The 11,724-nt window shown below is 44.2% G+C and overlaps 1 protein-coding gene across 1 annotated transcript in view; it reads right to left on the reverse strand.

Moving 5' to 3' along the window:
- RSF1 (remodeling and spacing factor 1) overlaps positions 1 to 11,566 on the reverse strand; it is a 64,243-nt gene extending 52,677 nt beyond the window's left edge. Inside the window, exon 1 of the mRNA XM_064644849.1 lies at positions 11,243 to 11,566. Within this exon, the coding sequence (XP_064500919.1) occupies positions 11,243 to 11,444 (202 nt within the window). The 5' untranslated portion in view covers positions 11,445 to 11,566. The remainder of the gene's footprint in view (positions 1 to 11,242) is intronic.
- Positions 11,567 to 11,724: the final 158 nt, after the last annotated feature.

Here is an 11,724-nt window from a genome sequence, read left to right on the forward strand (position 1 = left end):
GATAAGTTTGTATATTTTTTTACCAGCTGTATTTCTGAACTTTTTCAGAAAGCCAAACTAATGTCTAATCCCAGCAACTCAGTATGCTTCCACATTATTAGCATGTTCCACATCATTTCCTAACACCTCAGTTTTATCATATTTCATTTTTATTGCCAGAAAGGTAATAGAACAAAGATATCACAAATTAGCCTAATAATCACACCTTATGCAAAGAGGTTATTTAAGTTCTCAGCCAAGTTCTCAGTTCTCTCTCTTAATCATTGCATTGTAACTGATGATTTTAGCCATGTTTCCTAGATTTTTTCTTTTTATGTAAGATGCTTCTCGGACCACAATGCTCTGTAAATCCACCTTGAACTTCTTAGCTTCCATCATTCTACTGCTAGCTATGAGTACATTCTCCTCCTGTACTTCACTAGGGCTAGATTTCCACCTTTCAAACGATTTGTACTTACCCCCCCACTTGGACACTTAGCCCTTGGGCTTATCTTCACCACTCTACTCCCATTTGTCAGACAAATATGAGTTCACAGACCCCTACCAGCTTGGAAACATGCTCCATCTAGGACATAGTGTTTTTATTCCTTGACTTATGACTGTTCCTTCTGATCTCCCTTCTTATAAAGGTTAGGTCTTCCCAAAGCTCCCTTGTTGCCGTATCAATTTTTCTTACCTACTGTTAAACTTTGTTAACTTTCACACAGATTGCAAACATGCTATTTAGGAGGTCAGCTAATGCTGTCTGCTACAGAATTTATCTGAGTTCAAATACACATTTCAAGGGATACTTTTGCCCCCTAATGGAAGTATCTTTTGTGAACCATGGCATTCACGTGGCCACTTCAGGCCAGCTTAAGCCAGTTCCCTTTCAACCACCACCTCTAGGCAACACAGGAGGGGTTTTAGGTGGTTTTTGTTGTTGTTGTTGTTGCACCCCACCACACAGCTCTCTACCTTAGATGCTTTACTGCAATGTATTGTTGATAACTACAAGAACACCACACTGCAAGCTCTGAGATCAAACTAAAATTTCCACACTTTATCATCCAGTAATTAATACAGCTTTTGTGAACTACTGCAGTTCGTTCTCAGGAGGAAACCTTTATAATCCTGGTAGTCATTAATACTAAGAGGCAATAAACATGCCCTGGCACTTGTGCTCCTAGATAGCTGTAGAGAAGCTGGAAAATAGCCAGGGCAGTACCAGAGGGACACTAAGTGGAATAGGAAATAAAGTGTTTAGTCATACACAAACTTAAACAACCAGCTTCACTGAGCATACTACTGGTTCAGGACAACTGCTAGAACAGGAAAATGGTACAGCCCTAGACAACCAAAAAAACTGCAGAGCTTCATGCTGATAACCACTATTTTCCTGGAAAAGAGGATTTTTAAGGTGAGGTACAACCTACTTGCTATCCATTCTTCAAATATCAACCAAGCCTTTGAGTTCAAGGGTAAGTGGCATTTTTCTCCAATGTACTAAAAGATCTAAATGATCATAATGGAAAGAAATTGAATACTAAAACACAGCTGCTGGAACACAAGAGTCTTGAGAAACAGGCCTTCACTCACTTACAGAAATTGTTTGTTTTCCCCAGACCACTACAGACATCAACATGGTCACAATTTCTACTGTAGTTCTGAGAAATTCTCTGCTGTTTGAGATTTAAGAGCTTTGTTTTGCTCTTGGGAAGAGAAATAACTGTACCGGGATGACAGCAAACTGCATATGACAGACTGACAAATGCTAGAGGCTACTAAGAAATACTGGTTAACGCTAAAATGTTTGTCGAGGTTTGTAGACCAGTTGCAGCAAAGGAAAGTTCATTGATTTAGGGAGAAAAGGGGAGAAAAGAAAGAGTAATGAAATAGGGTGGAAAGATCACCTTAGTGTTATGAACAGCCACAGACCTTGCTATTTCACAAATGCAAGGTTGGACAAAACAAAAATATATACACACCTTTTATGAGTTTTATTATTGCTCAATGGTTTAAACATTTGGAACCAAGCAGATGACTTTACCAAACTCAAAAAACATCAACAGCCAGCCACTGAACGCTGACAGCCAAAGCTATCGAGGCACTGCTCTGCCCCATCATCAGTGCTCAAGTAGGGAGTGATGAAGAGGCTGCAGCACAAGAGTGGCTCTGCTCTGCTGCAGCCCGCCTGGCAGTTTCCCTGCTGTGGGATGGGCCATCTCCACAGTGCATACTGCAGTCCCAGTGCAGACTGCCTACACCAGGAGATACTCCCAGAACGCAAGTTCAGCTCTCCCACCAGCCATACACCTGCATTTCCTCCCAGAGGAGCACTGCAGAGATTGTCCTGTGAGGATACCAGAAGACACTTGTCCCAACTAGGGCAGATAGACATGAAGTCCTGAATGCCTCTATCCACTCCCAACAGCCATAAACCTGAAGGAACACAGCAGTACTACTAGGAAGTGTTCCAGTCCAGAGGGAGATCTTGATGATAAAATGGACACTTTCAAAGAACTGCAAGACAACTGGCTTTGAGGCAGCAGTGAGCACACAGTCAAAATATTCTTCATCAGGATAGCTACTTCCCATCATCTGCCTCTTCTTGTCAGTTCAGTCCTGGACTCCTCAGTAAGGAGAGACATGGAGCTCCTGGCCCAGTGGAGGGCAACAAGGATGACTGGGTGACTGGAGCATCTCCCTTACAAGGAAAGGTTGAGGGAGCTGGGCCTGTTCAGCCTCAGGAAGAGACAACTGACAGGGGATTCCATCCATGTAAATAAGTATCCAAAGGGAGGGTGCAAGAGGATGGGTCCAGGCTCTTCTCTGTGGCGCTGACCAATAGAACAAGAGGCAACAGGCAGAAATTGATGCACAGGAAGTTCCACCTGTGCATAAGGAAGAACTTCTTTACTGTGCTGGAACACAATGGAACAGACTGCCCAGAGAGGTTGTGGAGTCTCCCTCACTGGAGATACTCAGGAACTGTCTGGATGCAATCCTGTGCCATATGCTCTAGGATTAACCTGTTTGAGCAGAGAAGTTGGATGAGATGACCCACTGTGGTCCCTTCCAACCATATCCATTCTCTGGTTCTGCAATATAAATGTCAGCTTTAGGATGAGCTGAGAAGTGTGTGCATCTAGCAGTGGGCAGTAATAATTGCACGTGTGTATCAGCTAACTGTTCTTACACTAGACAATACTAACTTGAAGTAATCCCAAACAAGAGAAAAAAGTTCATGGTAAGCAAAGAAAACTCAGGAAGCCCCTGAGTTACAAACATGGGTGCAGGGAGAGTATTTTGAGGAACTCTTACAGCTTCTGCAGACCTCTGAAGTTGGCCAGGGCCAAGAACAAGGTGCAGTTCGGATGGATCACTGGACAAAACATAACTTCCAGCTTACATGTGATGATGGTGTCAACTCACAACTCACTTGATGTTTATTCCATGAAGAGTTCTTCCATATAAATATACCACAGTACAGCGTTGCCATGGGGCTTCTTTCACTGAACATCATCTTGCACTGGCCAGAAGAATTTCCATCAATATTCCTGGTTCTTATACACTTGTCCTGAAATAAGCCTTAAGACTCTGACTTGGAAGTAATATCAGAAGCTTTTCCTCCAGTTCTGTACCATCCAAACTGTGCTGGAGTTCAATAAGGCTGCCTACTGAAAGCATACTGCTCTTCCTTGGAGACACGTGGTCCAACAGAACCTGCACAATCTCAAGGAAGGCTGAGTTTTGGGAGGGGGCTTCAGATATCTTGTGGCTCACAGGTACCTGGAAAGGAGAGTCCCAAGTTCCTTCTTTTCCATTCCATATGGCATTCTGCCATCTCTTTCAGAAGGGCAGTGTTACTGGAAAGAGACAGAACTGCTTCTCTCCCAGAAGTAGTGTTTTCTTGTCTTCTACGTTGGATCACGAGATGTGGAATCTAGTTAAAACGGGCACTGACAACTTAAATATGAGAGCACACTTGGATGAGCTAACATGCCAGCTCAATACACAAAGGCATGAAGTCTCCCCATGGAAAAACTAACAAAACAGGAATAGGTAAAACAAAGATATGCATCCATACTCTTATTATGAAATAATTAATTCCAAGGTAAACTTAACGTCCTAAATGAATAACTGAAAAGTATATGTGGATACAGCATGCTGACCTTAAAGTCAGATTAATCTACCATGACTAAAGTGTAGACAAGAAGAGTTACTTCTGCATTAAAGACTTACTTGCCATGAACTCAGTCAAGAATAATCCCCTGCTACTTATTTTCTCGGAATTTAACCCCATTATGCTGTTTGAGAACATCAGCTCCAAGTCACTGGAGTCTATCTTCAAAAAATGAGTCAATTTGATGGTAGAAACATGACTGTAGAACTTCTATCAGACTCAAAAATGAAACAAGCACAGAAGTAACACATCAAGTTCTAAAGTTTACTAGCTATGCTTTTATTTTCCTATAGTTAGTTCCTAAGTTAAAGATGCAGCATTTTACTAACAGGTGGTGGATTAATGGCTTTGATATAAATGTTTTGGTTCAGCCCCCAGGTGCAGCAGAAAAGCAAAGATCTACTTATATTCCACACATACACAGTCAGGTCAGCCTCTGTTCAGGTGGTAACTACTTGACTGACTCGAAACAGCAGTTTAATTTCTTACTCACAAAGGGTGTGAAAACACATGAACACTCAGACCTGCAGAGCAGATGAAAAAGTGCTACCTCTGACTAGCTGATACAGCTTTATGGCAGAAGCAGCCTTATAATATCGATATAGCCACACACTTAATACGCTTAATGAAGAAGATGGAGCAATATATGATGTGTGAATAAACTCAACTCATCCAGCATTACAAACACAACCAATGTTATATGTCGGAATTTGGTCATTTACCTAAGAGGACATCACATGAACTAATCTTTCTACATTGAAATCAGATAATAAGCCTCATGTACAAGTCTCATGTATGAATTATTACATTTTAAGTGAAGCAGTGTTTGACAGTACTTCCCTATCACATTATCACCTACTTTCAATACTAACCAATCTACTGTGGATATTACAAGTTACTGCAATGTATCCTGACTTTACCTAAGAGTCACATCAAACCCCGTAACTTCCGATCAATAGTACACAAACATGCTTGATATCAAGCACTCAATACAAGAAAAATCAATCACATTAACAGAGCACCATTTCACTACCTTTTTCATTAGGAACATACCTAATCTTGAGCTTGAAAGTCTGTCAAACTCCTTGTCACTAGATATATTTAGCTTTTGCTTGCTGTATTAAACAGCTACAAAGTTTCAGGTATCTTTCTCCCATACAGATATTCAACAGCAGTTTAAGCAAACATTAATTGTTAATTTATTCAGACAATGGTAAGAACTTTTATGCTTAATGTTGCATAGCTCTCCAGAGGAACTGGAATGACAATAAAAAAACAACCAGGCATAACCTACTGAAAACAAATTAATTCAGCATCCAAATTAATTTTAATAAAGGTGTTATGTATCTAGAAGATTTAGGAAAAATACAGCAGCTTATGAAATATAACTTATTGCTTTGAAGCATGTAGCTCCAAAGACTTTTTCAGATCTACACTGTAGTATCAGGTATTCTCTACTGAAAAAAAAAAATTAAAGAAACTTTAAATGGCTTGCACAGATTTTCCGTAAGCTGCCTGCCATTAACCTTGACTCCCACTATAAAGACAGAAAAGGAGAGAAAAGATTTAGAAAAATGAACCTCCTACCAGACATCTGCACCTCACCATGTCTTTCCTTCCATCACTTAAAACCCAGCCAGCATGTGAAGACTGTTCTTATTATCAGACTCAAAACAAACACAACACATTCATGCTGTATTTAAGCAACAAACTTCTAGGCTGGGTCAGTCTATCGGGGTGACTGCCAGGCAAAGGTGATAAAGAAGTTTGAGCTGCAGTGAGAATACAGGAGAATGCTCCGGACTGGAAACCCACAACTTGCTGTTTTCAAGACCACCTTTAGCATGATCTTTACCAGCAAGATTCTGATGCAATTTTGCTGACAGAATACACAAAGCATGTGTACTTGTTACCATTTCAATGAAGAAGAAACCAAACCCCACTCTGCTAAGAAAAGCCTGCAAAAAAAAAAAATCAATGAGCTAATGCAGTCTAACACACTTTGGAAGACGCCATTCACCTCTGGGAGAGGTTCCCCCATTCATACACCAGGGAACCTGGCAAACCAGTGAGTGTTTTGCGTAGTCATGTGTAAAATTAGATCTCTGTTGTGCAAGCTAACATTCTACTAATATTTTCATTCACAAGAGACTAAGTGCTTAATTAACATTTATACTGATTCTCAAGCTATTTACCAACACAAAGAAGGTTGTGACTTGATATCATGGTTCCTTAAACAGAGTCCCAAATACAGATATAGTTCTTGCTCCTCTCTACCATATATTTACCATTTAAATTTGCAATTGCTCTTCTGCTGCAAGTAAAAACTCTCAGGGGAAAAAAAATAAAACAGAGAGAGTATATTTGTTAGAACAAGGAGAACAAGTATTGGTTTTCTGTGATGATTTGTTCCAGTTTGCAGCTTTGCCTTTGGAAGCAAGCTGACTCAAAGGAGATGCAACACCGTGGCACACTGCAGGATGGTCTATATTGTTACCTCAGTTTTGCACCTGGAAGTACAGTAATACAGTTGTAATGACATCTCTCAGCCCTCAGAAGTTCCAGTTAAGATCATATTTTGGGTTGCTGTGCTAGATTTTGAGAGGATGGAGTTAATTTTCTTCATAGTAGCCAGTATGGGGCTGTGCTTTGGATCTGTGCTCACAACAGTGTTGATAATCCTAGAATGGTTTGGGCTAGAAGAAGCCTTAAGGATCACTTTGTTCCAACCCCTCTGACATGGGCAGGGACACCTTCCACTACACCAGACGTTGTTCATAGCCCCATCCAACCTGGCCTTGAACACTTCCAAGGATGGGGCAGCCACAGCTTCTCTGGGCAACCTGTGCCAGTGAACACCAGGATGCTTTTGTTATTGCTGAGCTTACGTAGAGCCAAGGCCTTTTCTGCTCCTTGTCCCTCCCCACCATCAGGGAGGCTGGATGCGTACAGGGAGCTGGGAGGGGACACAGTCAGGACAACTGACCCCAACTGACCCAAGGGATATCCCAGATGATATGGAGTCATCCTCAGCAATAAAAGCTGAGGGAAGGACAAGGAAGACAGCAACACTGGGAGTGATGGCATTGGTCTTCCCAAGTCACCCATACACATGATGGAGCCCTGCTGTCTTGGAGATGGCTAAACACCTGCCTGCCAGTGGGCTGGGGTGAATAAATTCCTCATATTGGTTTCCCTATTAAACTGTCTTTATCTCAGCCCACTGGTTTTCTCACTTTCACCCTTCTAATTCTCTCCCCCATCCCACCAGGGGAGTCAACAAGCAGCCAAGTGGGGCTGAGTTGCTGACTGGGGTTAAAACACGGCTTTTTAATAAAACCTACAAGAAACCATTTAGTTTTTGAGGCACATAAACTAGCGAATTTTGTGAGTTAACACTGTTAACCATCTTGACAGACACTCAACTTCACTCCTTCCCAAGAAGTTTGTCATAATTCCAACCCAAGTCACGACATTGTACTTAAAACTAAGCATTCATAAAGGCAAGATAATTATTCGTCATAAAATAAAATCTTCATCAGATAACTACAGGTCTTATTACTTTGTTTGAATAGCTACAACTTTCAAATGAACCACCAGCTGGAAAAGTTGAGCTGTTTTATCATACAGCCTTTGTAAGAAGACTATTTCCAGGGCTACCAGTTTATCCCACTATTAAAAAGCAATGGGTGAAATCAACACCACACATTCTTACTTTCCTATTCAAGTATGTTTTATGTTACCCACTAAATCCCAAAGAACAGTTTAAATTGGTTTTTGCACTTTAAGACCATACCTGTGTACACACGGTTAAAACATCTAGCCTGCTACTAATTCAGGTTAATTTGGTATCTAAACTAGTCAGACTACTTTTGAAAACTATTCATACCCAAGCGCTGCTGTCCTTACTATTTGTCTTGAAATTCTCAGCTAGGAGAGGCAATACAGCAAAGTTTAAGTGCTGTCCAAGCACTAAAAAAAAAAAATCTAAAATCCCTCTAAGAAATAACTGATAGCTTCCTAGCTGTCAACATCTGCTCAGCATCCCTTCCTGTGAGGGAAGGTTGTAGCTTGTTGCCTTAATAAGGAACAAGTTCTTTGTTCTAATTATTAACAGGGAAGAAAATATGACTGTTATACAACTACTGAACAACATTCAAACTTAAGCCCTGAGTTCTCCTTGGGGCTCCTAAAATAAAGGAAATAACTTCTGCTGGCATCTCCCAAGAGAAACTCTTCAGACAAGACAATATAGGCCATGTTTAAAAGATAAAAAAATAAATCAACCACAAACAAAACTTTTAAAAAAAAATTAAAATTACAACTGCTGAGAATCAGAACAGTTTTAAAGATAACTAAAAAAACCCCTAGGCTATTGATTCCTTTTCTTGATTGCAAAATTAATATGGAGAGGAGTTACACATAGCTGTTATGTGGCAGTTGAGATTTAAAACTTGCTCCAGTTTTTAAGAAATTCAGGAAAAAATCCCAGTACTTTGGGATTGTGTACCTATTTCCTTAGATTTTGTTATGTGTTACTGCCATTGTAAATCTACTGTCAAGCAATGCTGGTATCAAAAGTGAAACTAACTGTATATAACTGAAATCAAAATCCCTTTTGCATTCTGAGGAAAACTACATACAGCTGGTAAATAATAGACATTCAGAAATAAAAGAGCCACTTCAATTTTGAATCTAGGTTTAGCAACTTTATGACTTGTACCCTTAAAAACACCACCTTGATTACTTGAAGTAAAAATCACGTAGAAAAATCTAGTAACTGCAGGTGTTTTTGCAAGAGCACAAAATACTCCAGGTAACAGGTACCAGCACCACAGACCAAGCCCAAGGAGCCGGTCACATCAAAGGAAATGAAAACCCCTGTCACACCAGTCACCACACAAAGTATCAAGAATCATACAAGTTTGTTTTTCACACCTCCACACTTTCTTTCTTAGAGATGAGAAAATGCAACCAAACACATCATCTACACCAGACACAAGTAAAAAAACCCAGCACTTCAGAGAGTATATTTTCAGAAGCTGCATCTCCTCCCATTTTGGGGGGGGAAGGGGGAATAACCCGCCCTCTGACAAACAGGAAGGGAAAAAACAAACAGAGAAAAGTTTAAAAACTTGGCAACTACCAAATCAATCCATAATGCAAACTCCACAAATAATTCAAAACCTTTTCAGAAGAGAGTTATGCAGTAAACATTATCCTATTGACAACCCCTCCCACCCATCATGCAATTAAAAGTCATCAGGACTTTATTTTTTGTTTAATCAAAGGTATATACACTCAGAACACAGGTTACCATCTCATCCTTTCATTTTAATTTTTTCTGCATTTCACACAAGAAAATTACTATTGCACACCCACTGACACTGTGTCACAGTAAAAGCATTAGTTTTCTTTATAGACGTTACTTTAAAAGGATTATTTTTGTTAAAAATTCAAACTTTTAAGTGCATTGGTGATTTTTACAAATACGTTTTGCAACAGTTTGACAAAACAACGTTTTTCTAATGAGTCCTTTACATAACATAAGAGGTACAGGAGTGGTGGGGAACTGAATATAAATACATACTTCCCAGAAAGTTAACCCTGTTTCAAGAAGTTTGCAGATTTCAGCTGTCTTTTTTTTTTTTTCATATTGCCTAGGCACCAGCCAACACGAGGAGAAAATACATTAATCTTATTTCATTCTAGTTCAGCAGCTGATGCTGTGAACCCACAGGCAGGACATCTGCACTTGGCAGAAAGCAACTTCCTTTACGAGAGGAAACACCTACACGCCGATTTAATGGCACACGCCCCAGATAGGGTGGGCTTGGAGGGAAGGAGGAGAGAGCGGGTGCCTTCTGGGGGAAAAGCAGGGTCTGCAGGACCAAAAACAGCCCCGAGCTGGGCTTCTCCAGCAGCAGGAAGTTTCCAAGGGGCCTTGCCGGGCATGCGCCGTGGGCTCCATGGTCTCCCTATGTGGCAAGAGTGCAGAGGCAACAACCAAGCGAATAACAGAGACAAGAGATCAAGAGCAACAAGCTCCCTCCCCTCCGTATTTCTACGGCTGCCTCCAATACAGCCCTCCTTCCCCGGGCTGATCTCTCGGCCCAGGCCCTCCCGCATCCATCGCGGGGAGCTGGAATTAAAGAGAGTCAGGCAACCAAACCTGCTTCTGGAGAGAGGAGGGGAGAGGAGGAGCAGCTTGAAAGCAAACGGCGGAGTGCACAACCCATCCCTCCACCTCGCACGTCTCAGGTGGCGGCGGGGGAGCAGCCACAGCTTATCCCCCCCGCAACTACAGAGGGGATGAGGGAGGAGGGGGGAGAGGAGAGGGATGGAGGTGGCACACAATGGCTGGCTGTGTTTGTGGGGAGGAGACGGCCCACAACAGCAGCCGGGGGAGGCTCGGGGCCTCCCCGCGCCCCCCATTCCTCATCCCACATACACAGAGAGGAAAGGGGCGGGGGGGGGGGAGGTCAGTGGGGATCAGGACATTCCCTCGTGTGTGTGTCTGTGCGTGTGTTCCCTCCTTGTTTCGGCCGACAAGCAAAAACAGACAGATACATTAAATATATAAGATATATGGGGGAGGGGGGTTGTGAAGCGACCCCCCAACCTGGGGGGAAGGGAGGAGATGGAAGAGAGAGCGGCTGCCAGCGCCAAGCTGAACGAAAATAGTTATTTCAGCTTATCCCTCCTTTCTGCAAGGAGTCCCACCCGCACAGAGCTCGAGAACGAACCCAGGGAAACGTCGGGGGGAGGGACGGAGGGGGGTCACAGGCGGCACTGAGAGCGAGGAGAGGGGACGGGCGAGGTGCCCCTGCTCCTTCCCGTGCCCTGCCATAGGCCGCCGCCCCAACAAATAGCTGCTCCCCCCTAAAAAAAAGCAGAGAGCGAGGGCTCCCCTCCCCCCGGGAATCCCAGGCCCCTCCTCTCCCTCGGCGCGCTCCACCCCCGGGGCCGGGAGGAGGCGGGGGGGGAACAGCCCCGGCCCCCCCCCCCGCCCCCTGGGCCCCCCTCAGCCGGCCGGCCCGGGCTGGGCGAGCGGGGGGACGTGTCGTGGTCGCTCACCCTGGTCTCCGGGCTCCTGCGGCGGTTGCAGGACGCGCTCCAGCTCGGGGAAGGGCAGCTCGGGCAGGTCCAGCAGGGCCCCGTAGCGCTCGAGGAAGGAGCAGACGACGGCAAAGTTGGGCCAGGAGCCCGGGCACCGCGGGCCCGCCGGGGCAGGGGGCGGCGGGGATGGGGCCGGAGGAGCCGCCGCCGCCGCCGCCATCTTGGACCTGGGGATGGAGAAGGAGCTGGGGAGGGGGAGGGAGGAGGGGGCGCTGCCGGGCCGGGCCGCCACTATCCCACAATGCACCGGGGGCACGGCGAAGGCAGGGGAGGGCAGGGGGCGGCGGCCAGAGCGGCGCGAGCCAGCTCCCCTCCGCCGCGCGCGGCGCGGGGGAATGAAAACAAGGCGGGGCTGAGGCGGGGCGGGGCGGGGACGGACCGCAGGGCCGGCCAATCGGAGCGGGTGGAGGCGGGGACGGTGGGGAGCGCTGGCCAATGAG

This window comes from Pseudopipra pipra, chromosome 2, assembly GCF_036250125.1.
Source record: "Pseudopipra pipra isolate bDixPip1 chromosome 2, bDixPip1.hap1, whole genome shotgun sequence".
Lineage (NCBI taxonomy): Eukaryota > Metazoa > Chordata > Aves > Passeriformes > Pipridae > Pseudopipra > Pseudopipra pipra.